This window comes from Octodon degus, unplaced genomic scaffold, assembly GCF_000260255.1.
Source record: "Octodon degus isolate 3935 unplaced genomic scaffold, OctDeg1.0 scaffold00033, whole genome shotgun sequence".
Classification (NCBI taxonomy): domain Eukaryota; kingdom Metazoa; phylum Chordata; class Mammalia; order Rodentia; family Octodontidae; genus Octodon; species Octodon degus.
Window position 1 is genome coordinate 116,175 of NW_004524609.1, and position 17,147 is coordinate 133,321.

A 17,147-nucleotide genomic window follows, 5' to 3' on the forward strand; every position below is an offset into this window, starting at 1 on the left:
TAGGGAGGAATGCGGGCCCCATTGCCCTTGGGGACTGGGGATGGGAGTGGGGCAACAAGACACCCAAGACACAGCCAGCCCCTGCATGGCAGGTATGCAGGAGAGAAAGGGAGCCTGCCAGGGGTGAAAGAAGGAAGGAGGTGAACCTCAGGATGAAGAAGGAGTGCGCCAGCCCTGCTGAATTCTGCATCTTCCCTGGCCCCCTGCTTTAGTCCCCAGGCCTTACCAGGCCCTGTGCTTCCCTCCTAGGGAAGAGGCAAGAAGAGTTATTGGATGTGCAACCCAGTTATTTTCTGGAGCCCTGGACTCGACACAGAACTACTCTGGGTTCTGTTTTGTGAAATGGAGACCATGGCTGTGTGCACCCATGGGGCTGTCACCCTGATTAATAAGTAAGGAAATACCCTGACCTAGGAATTCCCCATTCAGAGTGATATCTCTGAATGCTGAGATCCTATATCCTACGATGTCTTTTCTTGTCTGTGACCTCTCTGAAGGCCAACCTAGGCCTCATTGCCATGCACCCCAGCACTCTGGCACATGGATAACACACCTGAGGTGATCCATCATGGGGCTGCATGAATAGTTACTTGAAGGGGCCCCAAGTGAGAGTTTGTATAAACTAAGGGTAGAGAGTTAAAGGGAAGGATCCCACCTGCCTTCCCCTGTAGGAGTATCCCCATGCTGCTTTGGGTCCTTGCTCTGGCCCTTTGCAGCCCTTCTCTAGAGCCAGGCCTGACAGGCTGTGCTAGGTGTTGAGCCACCTGAAAATTGGGCACATGGGGAGATTGTGGTATATGTCCTCAGGTGTCTGAGGTGCAGAAGAATTGACCGTAAGGCCATCTCAGTAGCTCTAGGACTTTGGGTCACCATAGTCACACTCTACAGAGCCCAGAGTAGGGCCAGGAGGTGAGGTCCTCAGGGGTGGTGAAGAAAGAGGCGGGCCGGGGAGATGGCTCAGTGGACTAAGCGCTTCCCTGTCAAGAGTCAAGCACAAGACCCTGAGTTCAATCCCTGGTTCCACCAAAAAATTTAGAAAGCAATCTGGCCAGCCTCAGCTGAAAGAAATTCTAGAAGACATGGATCCTGGACCAAGGGGGAAAATATCATATATATATATATATTTTTTTTTTTTCAGAACCAGGGATTGAACTCAGGCCCTGGCGCTTGCCAGGCTAGCACTTATTCTACTGAGCCATCTCCCCAGCCCTCAGGCTGGCCTCTTAACTCATAGTGGTTCTCCTGCCTCAGCCTCTCTGGTACTGGGATTATACCATGCCCATGTCATAAAGTGCATTTTGAGGGTAGATTGGGGAATATGAAGATGGATAGTATTGCACTATTCATCAGTGCTAAAACTTCAGGAAGTTCTTGTTTTTAGGAGATCTGTGATAAATGCTGAATTGCCAGTGTCTACAAAGCTCTCCTAAGTGGTTCAACAAGATAAATATGGAGAGAGAGATACTATGCGTGCAAATGTGGCTTAATGCTTTTCAGTGGGGCACACCGACCTAGTGATTGTCTCAACAAGCCCTGATCCCCCAGGAAGAGTGGCAGCTCCAGCAGCTGAAGGTGGGGAGGCCTGAGGGCCTGTTTGAGAACCGGTTTATAGGCAGGAGCAGGAAAGCTCAAACAGGAGGTGGACGGACGCCGAAGGTGGTGTACAGTAGAGAGAATAAGGGAGGAAGAAGATGCCTGCTTGCTGGCAGCGTGGCCTTTCGTTCTCTCCCTGGCCATCCCATACCACAGCCTCCCTCTCTGTGAAAAGGGAAGGGGGGCACCATATGTGAGGCTCAAGAGGGAAGGCGCGTGAGAAATCCCTTGGTGAGGTGGAGGCTGCCACCACCTGTGGAGTCGAGGGTCTGTCATTGCTCAGACCAGCTGGAGTCCAGGTCCAGGGACACAGGGCCCAGAAACATGTTAGGACTGGGATGAAGCGGGAAAGAAGGTACCCTCAGGGCTGTTTACCTTCCTGAGGACCTTAAGTAAGGTACTGTGGTCTCCAGCAGGGCTGCAGAGCTGGGGACAGACCAACTATGGACCGACAACTAAGCACTGTCTGATATCTGTTTTCAGAAGAGTCCCTTGCCCTAGATCCCCAGAAGCTGAGGCTTCTCAGAGTATGCTGGGAATGCAGTGTGGCTGGAGAAGGGACTTGGGGTCAACACGGAAATGGTCTGAACAGCTGCGTGTCATACGTCTTGTTTCTCCTGCTAGACCCCCAGTCTAGTCTCCTGCTAGACTCCCCAATCCTAGCACTGGGGAGGCTGTAAACAGGCAGATCACTATGGGTCCAATCTAGTAGTGAGACACTGAACACCCCGTAGACCCTTCCCTAAAATACAAAACATAGCAGCAGAAACCCAGCCTCCAATCTGTCCTTGTGTGCCACCTGAGATAGACTGCACCCTTTCCCTTGGCCTCTATTTAACCAGAATCTACCAAGTGCAGTGACCACTGCCTGCATTCCCTGCACCTGAGGAGACGCAGCAATGTGGAGAGGAAAGAACTCACACTTTGAAATCCAGGAGATCTGTGTTCCAATCCTGGCGCATCTGCTCGCTACTGGCAATTAGGTGCCTTCCTATCTTTCCTTAGCTGTTCTAGGTAGCATTGTCCAGCATGCAGAGTCATTGCAATAAATCAACACAAAATAAGTACAAATAACTGGCATGTAGCTTTTATTGGTTAACTGTCTTTCCACCACCAGGATGTCAGCCCCACTTGATCTTATATATTGCTATACCCCAGCACCCAGGAGGGTGCCTGGCACTCAATAGGAACATCATAAATAATCATGGGTGGATGTAGTGGGCACTTGACAAATGATAACTATGTTTGTAATTCTAAAGTGTGCTGGAACTAAAAGCAGAGGAAGTTCATAGTTTTGGGGAAAGGAAACTTGTAAAGCAAGAAATAAACTTCAGGATTAGCATGGGTCTGTCTGTCTAGCTGTCTGCCAGGCAATAGAAAAGTCCAGGGCATCTGGGGTTAACTAGAGAGGAGGCAGACTGTCTATGACAGTCCTGCAAAAACATTCATGAGTGTGGAGGGCTGGGGCAAGGGTCACCCTGTGAATCCTGTCCCTTGCACTGGCTTAATGCAGCCAGATGGGAATGAAGACCCAGTTTATCAATAGGGTTGATTTTTCAAGGGGGGAAAAAAAACCCAGAAATCCAGTGGGTAACAATATATTTGAAAAAGTAAACTTTCAAAGAAAAGCAAATGAAACTCCTCTGGAGGGGGTCCAGTGGTGTGGCCCAGCTTCCTTGGGCCATGTGACAGAGGAGCCCCCTGGAATGACTTCCACGAGTTCTCTCCAGGCCTCTCAGGCACTTCAGTCCCAGAAACACAGTACTTCACTTGGCAATACTGGCACGCTATCCAGACTCAAAAGGCAGGAAACAAACGATGAGGAAAGAAGCCACTTTCCTGAGTTTGTGGGTGTGGGCTAATATTTAGGCTTTGGCTCTCAGGCTCGAGGTAAGTAGCTCCCCTAGTGCAGGGTCTGCGTAGACATTTAGTGAATATTCATGGAACAACTCCCTGCTGTGTGACTTTGAGCTCAGACCTCCATCTCTGGGTCTCATCTCAAAGGTGGGTACAGTAATATAGCCCCAACCTCTCAAGAATATTGGCAAAATCAAGTGATTAAAGAGATAAAAATATGTTCTAAAAAGGGAAAGTGCTTTACAAATGCCAGGTGCCAGATATAGTCACCCATATATTTATTATTACTATGAGCAAAATATTTTTGCCAGAGCTAAAGAAGTGGGCCTGGGACCCAGAGGAGCAAAGACTCTACAAAGACTTCAGCAGGATCTAGATCAAACCAGCAGGGCCCATTCCAAAGAAGACGCACGCCCACCAGTTCCAAGATGGATCACTGGACGCTAAGCTAACGCCACCTCCTCCAGCCACCTGGCATCTAGCTCAGTGGGCCCAGCCAGGCCAGGCTGTGTTTCCCCAGACAAAAGGCTTCTGGGGAAATACAAATTCCACATGTGCTGCCTGTGAAAGAGAAACTATATAAATAACATAAATACTTTATCTTAGCTATATAAATATTCTCTTTTGTTCTAAAAACTATATACGTGAGGTAGACAAAAATACCCTGTGAACATTTCCCTTAAAGCTGCAGAATGAGGGGTTATTGGTCACTCTGGTCCCAAGGAGCCCCAGCAGGGCTAGGCTGGCATTTTAGGGGTAACAAAGAGATAAAGAGCTGGAAGAAAGAAAAAAAAAAAAGAAAAAGAGAGAGGGGGGGTTAGACCAAGAGAACCCCCACAAGCCAAGGGTCAGTGACGGGGATGTCAGTGCTAGTGGCCAACCATGACCTTGGGCATCTGAGTCTATCCCTCACCCTCCTGCAGCCCCACCACTAACAGCCATAGAGGTCGGGTGCAGACCCAAGTTGTTCCCAAGTCCCTCCTCCTACCAGTGCAGCCCAGAGCTGAGCCATGACAGAAGCAGTGCTAGAGTCACAGAGGAGCAAGATGGATCCCACTGGCAGAAAACAAGTCTCCATGCAGAGGGGGAAGTGGAACAAAAGTAGAAAACCAGGTACATCCCTTTTTTCCTCCTTCTTCCAAGATGTGGTCCAGCTGCCAAGTCAGCAAAATCATTCTATCTGGGATGTCAAGGCAGTTTGGCTTTTCTCACTGCCTCCACCATCAAAGCCCCTTCCAGCATCCCAGACTGCCTCAGGTCACCAGAGTGCTTCTCTGGCTGTGAAGGTCTCAGGCAGGCTGTTGGGCCTCTGACTTTCTTCCTGGAGCTGGATTTCCCAAGAGTTCTGTGCACTTGGCTGATTCTGGGTTTCCTGTTTCAGCGGAGGGTCAGCAGCCCTGGGTTCAGGGAGAAAGGAAGCGTACAAGAGGGCGCGGCAGACCAGCCAGGCAGCTATAAGCTTCCCGCAGGAGGTCACTTCCTCTCTGCTGGCCTCAGGCCCTGCTCTTGGGAAGCACATAGGCTCCAGCAAATTGACCCCTGCCAGAGCTTCATCCTGGGCCAAAGATGCGTGCTGCTCCCTGCAAACCCTCCACATGGTTCCAGCAGAGCAGGCATCTGTGTGCACCTATAAATGGATGCAGTTTTCTCCTCCTTCCACTTGGGGCCTTGGAAGGTCCAGAGGCCCACAGAAATTAGCAGTCACTTCTATTCCCCAGGCAGGGGCCCAAGTAAGGGCCCATTACTAAAGACAGAGGCCACCAAGGAGCCAGGCTTAGTAGACTCTACCAGGAGAAAAGCCCAAGTTAGACAAGCAGCCATGAGAACAGGCATGTAACCAGGACCACAGATCATGAGTCCAAGGTCCTTCTGCAACACAGACATTAGCGGCTGCGGGGCCTCCCAGCCAGGTGGACCACAGCCACAAGGCTCAGCCAGAACACACTCCAACGAAAGCTGAAATGCAGCTGCATCCCTGCTGGCATGAGGTGATAGCCACCCTCTTCATTTGGAGGGAAAAGGGAGAGGGGTCACTGTCTTCCTGCCCAACTGCAGGTGCACTGTTTGAGTCCCACTCCAGCAGCTGGTCTCCCATTTTCCTTAACTGCCTTAAATATTGAATAGATCTGGGTAGCTGTGAGAAATTCAGCTCTGGGGACAAGAATGAGGTTTCAGTGTAGGTAGGTCTGAAAAAATCAATTCAAGGACGTGAGGCTTGAGGGCAAGGATCTAATTTGGTCCCACTAAATCCAGAAAGATTCCCTTGCTCCAAACAGCCCCTAGCACTGCCACCAGCATAGTGTGAGTGTATGGCACTCAGAGCTCATTGCAGTCTGAGCAGGGCTGCATGGACCCATCCTGGCTGGATGCCCGCCAGGCTGCCAGCTGGCCTGGTCTCTTGTGCATTCTGCCAGCGGCTTGATGGCTCCAGGCCATGCATCCCAGGAATGAGAGATGGCACCTCTCCCTCCCTGCACAATCTCACGCCTGCTCTCCTCTAGGTCTCCTTTATTTCCCTCCATACCCCTTCCCAGTCTGCTCTCCTGTTCCAAATCTTCAACAAGGTTGGACTCAGGGCAGGACCCTTTGCTTGTGTCTGCTGAGTGTTATGGGAGACAAGGTGCTGACCAAGGGTGGAGCAGGGGCAGAAAAGTGAGGAGTGGCACACGTGTGTGCACAAGCATGCCCATCAGTATTCACATGCACATCGTGTGTACCTGCCACAAGGGGCCACCAAGGTCCCAGCAGCACGGGCTGGCTCACGGTGCGGTGCCTAGCGCTTACAGGTGTATACGAGCTCCTGTTGTACGCACTGCTGGCACTCCACATAGCAGCACCACTGAACCTGGCAGTGGCAAGAGAAGGCCACCAGGCGGCTCTGGGTGTCATAGCCACGCCCACAGCACAGGCTGCTGCAGCTGGCCTCCCGGGAGCACACCCGGCCAGCTGTGCCTGGGGAATACTTGCTGGGCCGGCAGAAGCTGGGGGAGTCTTCCATGTAGACCAGGTCCCCAGGCCGTGGAGCCAGACTCTTGGTGGGGCCACCTGACTCGGCAGGTGCCCACAGCTCCAGGTGGCCCAGAGCCTCATTGGTGGCACTGGATACCTTGACAGCCAAGTCATAGCGCAGTTTTAGCACCTGGCCTGTCTCCCGGAAGGGGGAGAGCTGCTTCCAGCAGGTGCGTACAGCACAGGATCCTGATACTCCATGGCATTTGCAGGTGGTCCTGAGGCCATTCTTCACAGCCTGCAGAAAGATGCACATGAGGCATGGTCAGAGGTCCATATTAGAGTGCCGACATGCAGAGGACCATCAGATGAGAAGCAGACGTGGAGGAGCGTGAGGGAAGCAACGGGGCCTGAGCTGAGCCAAGAGGCATCTTCACACGAAGCACAGAAAGGCTCCCCTTGCTCTGGGCAGTGTACACTGGGGTGAGGGCTGCGTGAGTCAGAGCTCACTCTTCCCATGGCCCAGAGAATATGTTCTCGTGGAATACATAGCCTGCACACCCAAGTACAGCAGCCACAATTTACACAACTCAATGACGAGGACACAAAAGCACAGAGTTTCATTTCCTAAAGACTCTCAATAGGATGGGAAGCATGGGGCTTGAAGCTCAGGAGGCAGGAGGATCACAAGTGTGAGGCAAGCCTGGGCAACTTAGCAAGACTGTCTCAAAAAATAAAAAGGGGTGCCAGTGAGATAGCTCAGCGGACTAAAGTGACTGCTCAGGCAAGCATAGGCAAGCTTAGGCAAAAGCGCTGGGACCACATGCTAAGCCAGCCCTGCCCCCAGGGCGGGCTGAGCCATCCACAGAGTCCAGGCGCGGTGGCGCACGCCTGTAATCATAGCACTGGGGGTGCTGAAAGCAAGAGGATCACAAGTCTGAGCTGCGTAGTGAGACTCTGCAACAACCAAATACATTAAATAAATAATAAATAAATAAATAGGGCTAGGCATGTAGCTCAGTGGTAGAGAGTCCCCAGCTTGATCTCAAGCAGCACTGAGCACCCCAACAGATCTTATCACTAGCAGTTTACCCAGTACAAGTCCTCAGCAGTGACCTCAGGTAAGTCCCTGTCCTCTCTGGGTCTCCTCCATCTTCCTATCCAAAACATTCTGGCAGGTAGAGCTTGCCTTGATCAAAGTCATTTGAACAATGTTGGCTTCACCCTTGAAATGGATGCTCTTCTCTAAACATGGTCCTGCTTTGCCAAAACATGTCCCAAGCCTGTCCCTACTACTACCCACCCATGAGTAATGCCATGCCCCTTCCCTATTTTCTCATGCCTATGGTATACAGTAATGTATACCATACATACTCTAGACCCAGAGTAGATACGCACATGTCAGTTAAAGGACTAAAGTTCATCCTGGAGTGAGTATATGTTTTATATGGAGTGCTGGCCTCCTATAGACCTTGCTCCCCATCTCTGCACCCTGCCCAGGGGCAGTGCTTTGGGTATCCAGAGAACATGCTCACCTTAATGCCCACATGGGTGTTGTGAGCATCAGCCCGAGCCCGCAGGTCTTTGCTTCCTCTCTTGGGTCCCAGGAAGTTGCTCAGGAATTTGGTGCTATACCTGAGGTTGTCACCACACACGCCCCATTGCCAAGCCTGCCGGCTTTCCAGGCCTGGGGAGTCATCGCAGGTGCAGCGCTCCATGCGCCCAGCACTGCAAGCCCGGGCCAGTGCATGGGTGAGGGCAGCTGCAGACATTGCATACAGGAAGGCTGTCTCCTTGAAACCTGTGCCAGGCACCAGGGTGAAAGCAGGGAGAAAGAGGCAGTTCAGAGGCTATCTGAGGACAGGAGGGCTGGTGGGAGCATCACGATAAGCCAAATCAGGGTCTTGCAGCCCACACACACAGCTCCCTATCGCCTGCTGTTCAGGCTCATGGGAACTTCCAAATTCACCGAGGAGCGTGTGCCCAGATTCACAGGGGCAATAGGACAGCACTCACAGACTCCAGCAACAAGAACTAAGATGCAAAGTGAAGGGGCTTGGGCACCAAGGGAGGTGCCAAGCTGGAGCCAAAGAGCCACCTTGACTCCAAGTACATGTATGACAAGTCGGATCGACCATTTCTGAGGCTTCTGGTCCCCTGACAAAGCACCATGGGCTCCCGGTGCTTCCAATGTCTCACATCCATCATTGTCTGCATCCACTAAACAGTTTGCCCGATTAAAGGGTGGCCCTGAGTCTCCTGCCTGACTCGCCCTGGACTGCGCATCCCAGCCTCTTCCAGAGCCATCGCTACACTTGCCCTGCCAGGGGTGGGGCTCTCCAGACATCTGGGTGCTGGTGACACTAAGAGGAAGGCAGGCCACTTGCTCTACCTGGACCTTCTCCTGCTGTGCAGAGAAGCTGGCCTAGAAGGCAACTGCCTGCCCATCACTACCACTGTATTTTTTTTATTTCTCTCTCTCTCTCTCTCTCTCTCTCTCTCTCTCTTTAATGTTTTTGTTACAGGGTCCCACTACACAGCTCTGACCCATAGTGATCCTCCTGTTTTCAGCCTCTCCAGCACTGGAATTACAGGCGTGTACCACCACATCTGGTCTCAGTCTCAGTGGCTGGCTCAGCAGGCCCAGGGGCAGGGCCAGCATGGCATGTGCTACTGGGGCTCGAACCTCAGTCCCTGCACTTGCCTAAGCAGGCGCTTAGTCCACTGAGCTATCTCCCCGGCCCATGCCACTGTATTGTTGTAGAAATCTCCTATTCTAGCACTTTCCTCCAGGCTGTGAAGTCACATGATGATCTGCTTTGTACCCTCCTAGACAGTGCACTTTCTGAGCACAGAGGGTCAGGCTCAGCACTTGACCAGCATTTGGCACAATGCCTGTCTCACTGTGAGCCTCTATTTATGCTCAGTGGGTGACTGGATGGAGGCCCTAAGGGAGCCAGGAACCAGGAAGGGAGGCAGGGGAAGAAAAGGGAGGGAATGACAACAAATTTAGGCAACCGAGAGACAAAAGGATGCCTTGTGCATCTTGGCCAGTTATTAGTGGCCTCCATCCTCGCAAGTTCCTGAACACTGTTGTCAGTGAGTATGGGAGGCACAGGGAGGCTGCTGAGACCTCAATCTCACCTATGGGCTCCTCCAGGGGTGGCTTATGTCCCCTCCTTTCAGTGTCTTTGTTGTTCATCTGTCTCCCCCAACTTAGGTTCGGCCATGAATGGCCGTCAAGAGACCTTCACAAATCCGCAGGGCTCTTCTCACTTAGGGCTGGACCCAGGGAAGAGTGAAGTGTGGCCTCCTCCTCCCTCCCTCCCACATACCCAGCGCTCTTCCCACCTCTCTTGAGCAGGCCAGTCCTTCCCTCCAGGCTGCAATTCCAGCGCTCCTGCCGGAACTGGAACTGACACTCCATCAGGCTAAGGTGTGCTGCATCCCGCAGGGTCTCAGCCAGGCCAGGTTCCCGCCTGCACAGCTGTTTCTGCCGGCGGGACAGCTTCAGCAGGTCACACTGCTTCAGGTGGGCACTGCCCTGTGTTGGGGCCACCTCGGTGCCCAGCCCTGGGAAGGATGTTAGCACCTCCCGCCCAGTCAAGCTGGAGAGGATGAGAAAAGGGAGACATAAGCCTTGGGAGTCCTGACAGGGGACAATCTGCGAGAATGTGAAGGATGGGTTGAAGGGACCTTCCCCAGGATCTTCTTTTATTGGTCTTTTGGTTTATGATCTTACAGAATAGGAGATCAAGGTGTTAGTAAGGACTGATGCAGAACCTTAAATTCAAACTTCGCAAGTTCCAGTTTCTATTCTTTTCCCCCAAATTCCCCAATTAGAAAAATCATTTGAGTGCTTGGTAAACATACAGATTCCCAGGATAGGATCCACACTGGGCAATTCTGACTCCATTGCCTGAGCTATAACAGCTGCTATAATCCAGGAAGTCTGGGAAACATTACAGAGTACCTCTGTTGCCTGTGACAGCAACCTTCCTAAGAGAGGGTAGGCACAGGGCACGTGGACTCAGCACAACACCCAAAGTCCCCCAGAGCCTTCTCTCCCTTGCATTGAACTGCTGCAAGTAACCATAGGCCTTCTGAGCTTGTTTTCTGAATCCAAATAGATCTCCAGCCATTTGGCCATTTGGTGCCTGGAACAAATAGATGTTTGAGGAATGGAAAGAAAGCAAAAAGGAAGGGATGAAGGCAAGAGGAAAGGAGGAGGAAGAAGAAAAGCCAGGCTGACAAATGGTTGGATGAAGGTGAATCCCAGATTTTTGTTCTATACCCAAAATCTGTTGAGTTCAGACTCAGACTGGAAAATTCTAAACCTAACTCTATTACTTCTAGCAGTGAAAACCTGAGGTCATGATTTTCTCTTCTGCAAAGTACAAGGAGTGGCCCACTCTACCTTTCAGGGTTGCCACGAAGGTTATAGGAAAGGAAAAATCCACAGCACCCAGGACATGCTGGCTTGCCTTCCTGCTAGCTGAAGTTTCTCTAACTGTTCTCTTGCTAGATGCCTTACTCTCTAATTAGGCAGAATCTCCCTTTGTCCAGATGAGGACACAGAGGTTTTATGAGGAGGCAAGGACTGGCACGGATACAACCAACAAGCAATAAGGCAAGATCCTGAATCGTGGTATTTTCTGTCCTCTCAGAAGCTCTATGACATGAAGCATAGTTCAAGATGTTTGCTATCTCCTATCTGGGAGGGTAGCGACCCAGGCCGGAGGAAGCAGCACCTCTCTGCAGCATGCCAGCCTCATAGCCAGGATAAAGAGCAGAGGTGGAAGCAGAGCACAGCTCCCAGAGCTCCCAGATGGATGTGGCACTGGTCATGGCTGCTTGCTCCTGGCCCCAGCAAGCCCTGAGCCATGAGGGAGAGCTTTCCAGCTGAGCCAAGTACACTGCTCTCCTGCGTGGAGTTACCTGCCTTAGCCAAGAAATTTGGCTGAGTGCCACATCCTCTGTCTGGCAGAGTAGGAGCCTCGCTGGAGGGTGTGGATCCTGCTTGTGCCCATGGTGCTCCTGTAGATTCCAAGTCCATCAGGTGCAGCTGCCCCAGTGTGGAGCATATCTCTGAAACCTCCAAACAGAGACAGATGCTATCGGGCTCCTCTTGGCCCAGCCTGGCCCTGGGCTCCCCACCTAAACAGGGTGAGGGCAGGGGCCTGTTAATCATTGATCTGGGGGCAAATGGGTAAATTTCCAGTCCACCAAGCCTGCACTCAAACCCCTCCCTGAAGCCTGGCAGGAAATCCTCAGAGCTTGACCCTTGGCAGGTCTGGAGCAGAACCTGAGGTCAGCTTCAGCTGAGAAGGCCTCACCTTAACTGGCCCCAGCCTGGACGGCAGCTCAGGGATGCAGGAGCAAAGAGAACAGCAGCCTAGTGGGCTACTCAAAGGTCCTCACACCAGGGGCTGGTGTGAGGGGAAACTTTTGCTCATATAATTTCTGTTGCTGGAAATCAAGATCTTACTTATAAAAGCTCGCTGACAAAACAGGAAACAACCACAGAGTGATGAGAAATTTAGCCTGTGGGACTGAGCATCCTTTATAACTTCCATGTCTGTTGCAAATGCCATTTCAAGAATAATAACTACATAGCTAGGCGTGGTGGGACACCTCTGTGAGGCCAGCACTTCGGAGGCTGAGACAGGAGTATCAAGGCAAGCTCAAAACCAGCCTGGGCTAAAAAGTGAGCTCAAGGCCAGCCCGAATTGCATGGCAAGACTCTGTCTCAAAAAGACCAAAAAAAAAAAAAGGACCAGGGAGGTAGCTCAGTGGCATAAGCACAAGGTCCTTGAGTTTGATCCCAGGTACCACACACAAAAAAAAGATGAGAGAGAGAGAGAGAGAGAGAGAGAGAGAGAGAGAGAGAGAGAGAGAGATCTCTAGTTTATCATTATACAAATATTCTGTCATATTATATAACATTATATATTTATTAATGTGTTATGATGTGTGTGTGTGTGTGTGTGTGTGTGTGTGTGTGTGTGCCTATCACTTTTTCAGCAGCTATTTCTGAGCCCTTTAAATTACTATTGCTTGGCTGGGGAGACAGCTCAATGGCTCAAGCACCTGCAGGCAAATGCAGGGTTCTGAGTTCAATCTCCCCATACTGCATGCCATGTCAGCCCCAGTCCTGGGCACTCTGTGTGGTCACCAAAACCATCGTGGTGGTGTACACCTGTAATCCCAGCACTGGGGAGGCTGAGACAGGATAATCACTATGAGTCCCAGCTGCATGTTGCTACCTACCCATTTCTTCTGTCTGTATGACTATCGTGTAATCTCTACTGGACATTTCATATCACATGACCTTGCTGTTCTAGTCTGTTGATTGGACTGATAATGATCACATGAGCCGAGCTTGGCCAATCAATCTTTTCTCTGGAAATTTGGAACTTGAATTAATAGAGTATGCAGTTACTTTCTCTCCCTTTCTGTATTTGGGTGAGTGCATTTGTAACCTAGAAGACAAACAGAGGAAGCTGACCCAAAGAGGGGGGCAAAGGGTTGAACCAAATGTACTGGGAGAAAGAATAGTGAGACTAGAAGGGAGAATTGGGGAAACGTTTTTGGGCACTGGTCCTGGAGTTCTCTTGAGGTTCGCCTGTGTTCTTGCCTGAGATAGTTGCCGACTGCACAGCAAAGTCTGGAAGCTGATTTGTTAAACTGAGGTCATTGTCCTTGATTATAATCTTTTGCAGGCTGTAGAGTACCACAGTTCCCTAGGCTATATTTGTAAGCCAGGCTCAGTGAAAATGCCCTCCACTAATGCGCAGGCACCTGATTTAAAATTTCGTGTAGCAGACCCCAAGATTGATGGCTGAGTATAAAGTCGGTTAATTTTATTAGCAATAATGACACTTAGCAGTGATTAATGGTCATGAAAGGCAGCCAACCGCAGAGTACTCAAGGCATGGTAGGCCCTGGTCTGTCCAGGCTGTTCTCAAAGAAGATTCCCTGGCACTGTCTGAAAGCTCTCTAAAGGCCTAGGGAAGACAGCCTGAGGGAACTTCCAGGGCCCACTTTCCCTTTTTCTATATTGCAGCTGAGGGTCACACTTCTTTGAAGAAATAATACTATGACATCCAGCTTAAAAACATGATTCAACTAATTTCTTTGAACAGTGCTAGTGAGTTCCAAGCATGCCCATCCATGGAATCCCCTAGGGAAGACACTTCCTAGATTCCAGAAGAATTCTGGACATGTGAGGCTCCAGCCCATTCCATGGGCAGCAGGCATTTTCCCTGCCCTGGAAGAAATCTGTCTCCAGTTCACCTAGACCTGAGGACCCAACCCTCCAGGCCTCTCTGAGAAATTTCTATCACCTCAGGATAATAAGAAGGACATCAAATTCATCAGTCCTATGAGCCAGGCAAAATGGGGAAGAACAGTACCCTGTGGTCAATCATACTATCAGCCACAAAGTAGTCTGTGTTCTCAACCAAAGAGCAGAGTGCACAGTTTGTGAGCTTATCAATTGGTCCTAGGGGCAAAGGACAGCAGTACCTTAGGGCTTCTGCTAACTCAGGAGCCTCTGGACTGCCTGGGAACCCATCCACTAGGTTGTACCTGCTGTGTCCCCACTGGTGTTCCCCATTCTTCCCCTTCTTAAGCTCCCCAGGCTGACACCCAGCCTCTGCTTTCCCATTAAGAAAGCAGTGGCCCCATCCTGTGACCAGCTGCCTCCCTTTTCCTTTCTTGCCCCCCAGTTGTGCCCCTCTACTCTCTGCACCATCACTCCCTTGGAGTCAGGTGGGGTATAAACTAGAACCTATCCCCATGAGATGCCTTCTGGCCTTGACCCAGGACATCCCCAATCACTGCTGCCTGTAATGAGAAAAGCCACAGGTTCACACAGGCACACAGACCACACCCACTTCTCTGTCTCCTCTGGTCCTTCCTGCCCCTCTTCCTTTCATGTTCTTCCCACTCACAGGTTTGGCTAAGACTGCCTCATAGAGCAGCCTTTGGAGAGGCAGAAGGAGGTACTCCCAGTGCGGAAGAAAGCCTCCCAAGAGACAGCTCTGTTGCTGTAGGCAGGCCCCAGGGGCTGTCCAACCCCTACAAGAAATGTAGCTCTCTCCTCAACAATCGTGTAACACCTGCTGGAATGTAGGGAACTGGACTGCATGACCTCAAGGCTGCTCTGGCCAAGGAGGCTGGTTCTAGGTGTTCCTTTTACTCAGAAGTGACCTCAGGATATAACCCCTTGAGTTCACTCCATCTAACAAATATACATTGGCTGTTTGACAGCATGATAGAACCAGCCTGCCTGAGTTCAAATCCCACCTCTTCCTCTTGCAGGCTGGGCTACTTATTGGGCAAGGTACTTTGTCTCTCATCTGTCAAATGCAAATGACAGCAATGTCTACCTTACAGGATGTTGACAGGATTAAGTGAGTTAGTGTCTGCACATAGTAAGCTCCAGATAAGTGTCCTTATTAAACACCTACTATGTGTCAGGCACTTGTGCTGGGTGCAAGGACACAGTCTTGCCTTCAAGAAGCCAGGTGTGGTAGCATACACCTGTAATCCCATCACTCAAGAGAGAGGCAGGAGGATCACTGACAGCTCAAGGATAGCCTGGGCTACATAGTGAATTCAAGGTCTACCTGGAATACATAAGGAGAGCCTGTCTCTAAGATGGAGAAGGGGGCAAAGGAGGGAGAGGGGAGGGGGAGGAGATGGTGGCTCACAGTCGGGAGGAAATGTGGTTGAAGTCAGGCCCCAGGAGGGGGAAGAAAAAGAAATTTTGAACCAGCTTGATTCTGTTTGGAATGACCAGTAGCTGGACTCCCAGAACCATCTAAGGTGACCACCTGCCCCTCGCTGGTCTCATCCCACTGGTAGCAAGAGGCCTGGGGTGGGGTGGAAGCAGGAAGACATTCTGGAGAGCACTCCAGGCCTGCAAGGTGCACCAGTTATGCCCCAGGCTGTTCTTCCAGATCTGCCCCACCCTTTTTCTGCTCCAAAGAGTCTGTGGGTCCCACAGAGGCTAACTCAGGGTGGGGTAAGTAGGTATACAGGACAAGGCAGGTGGTTCTCAGGGCACCACGCAATGCCAGCAAGTCTGGACCCTTGGCTGGCATGATCATGAGCTGTGCCTGGGACCAGGGCCTATGCCAACCATATGCAGCCGCCTGGGAACCAGGAAAGCCTCATGCTGCCTGGGGCCTTGGCCTCAGCCCTGCAAAGCCTCATTAGATGCTCCTGATAACAGGCTTCCGCTGCAGGGCCATTTTCATGGTCAGTGCTCCCTTTGTGCTTTCACTGCCAGCCTCTGAGCCCACCTTTTCTGCCTCACTAAGAGCCCCCCATAATCTCCATACTCAATCCCCCCCTCCCCCCGTGCATGGGGCAGCTCAGTGAGGGTAGCTCCTACTTGACCAGGGAAGGCACTAAGACACTGGCCAGTCGTGCAGAAAGGGGAGGCCCTCAGCTGAGGGAAGCCCAGATTTACCCTGCTGGGCTACACATCACCTCTCTGCTTTGCACCCCTTTCTTCTTTACATAGGTGTCCCCACACCCCTGTCCTATGAAGATGCCCACGAAGATGCCCTACTCTATAGCCTGGCGAGGGGGTCAGTGGTGGTCTCCTGCTTGTATTCCCTCCCACTCCTTCCACATGCTCCTCCCACTCCTCCGCTCTTTCCCTCGTACTCACAGAACATCAGCTTCACACACATCCACCCACAGAAAAGGCCCCTCACTACTTTCCATCAGGCCACACCCCCCCCTTCCCAGACCAGGTCTTTCTTCCTTAGGCAGCTCGTAGACTCAGGATCCCATGATATCACCCTGAGGATTAGACCTGGCCACGACCTTCCCCTCCAGCTCAACCCAGAGCCGCACCCTCCACACAGTCCCTGCTCTGGAAGAAAGAGCTGGGCCAGCTGTGGGCTCTGTCTCTCTGGAACAGCCCCACTTCCTGTGTCTCCAGGCTGCCTGCTGAGGCAGACATCGAGGGGATGCCACTTCCAAGCCGACTGGGGAGTGACAGGCAAGCAGCTCACACGCTCTGCGTCTCAACAGTGTCCAGATTTAGAGCTCAACTGGCTCCACATCCGTGGAAGAAATGCTTCCTTCCCTCCCTCCCTCTTTCCCTCCTTCTTGCTCCTCTCCTTCTCTGCTCAGGCTCATATTAAAGCCAGAAGAGGAAGTCTTTGTCCCTGAGGAGTACAGCACAGGGATGATGGAGGGGTCCCCAAAGTCAGTCCTGTGTAGAGAGATTCCCCCACTTCTACAAGACAGGGATGTAAGCATCTCCTCCAATTAAATGACTGCATTTCTGGATCCCATTTTAGAGCTGGAGAGACTCATCAGCATCTCCTGGGCCAAAGGTTTCACCTTGATGGGAGGTATCTTAGAGACTGTCGGGGATAAAGAAAGAGAACAAGAAATTTGCCAAGTGGGAAGGTCTCTGCTTTGACTTGTCTTGTGCCCTAGAAGTTTATGCAAGATTCATTGTCCTAGGTGACCTAATGACAGAGCTGGGATATGCACCAAATTTCCTGATTGCTTTCCATCACTTTCTGCTTTCAGTCTCAATAGAACACTTCAGGGATACAAAATAAGCCACTGCCTATGCCAAATATGTAAACTGATTGGAACACAGTGCATATGGGTTTTAACAGAAAGAAGCCTAGTCAGGACTCCTCTGAGCACTCTAGGAAGTCCAAGAATGGGACCTCAAGAAGGGAGAAGTTTTTTTTTTTTTTTTTCAAACC

General features: G+C 51.2%; 1 protein-coding gene across 1 annotated transcript in view; it reads right to left on the reverse strand.

The window, feature by feature from the left end:
• Window positions 1–6,121: 6,121 nt before the first annotated feature.
• The window catches only part of Wnt9b (Wnt family member 9B), a 22,138-nt gene continuing 11,112 nt past the window's right edge, over window positions 6,122–17,147 (reverse strand). The window contains exons 2-4 of the mRNA XM_004629987.2: window positions 9,751–10,007; window positions 7,935–8,200; window positions 6,122–6,697 (exon numbers count right to left, since the gene is read on the reverse strand). Coding sequence (XP_004630044.1) covers window positions 6,224–6,697; window positions 7,935–8,200; window positions 9,751–10,007 — 997 coding nt within the window. The 3' untranslated portion in view covers window positions 6,122–6,223. The remainder of the gene's footprint in view (window positions 6,698–7,934; window positions 8,201–9,750; window positions 10,008–17,147) is intronic.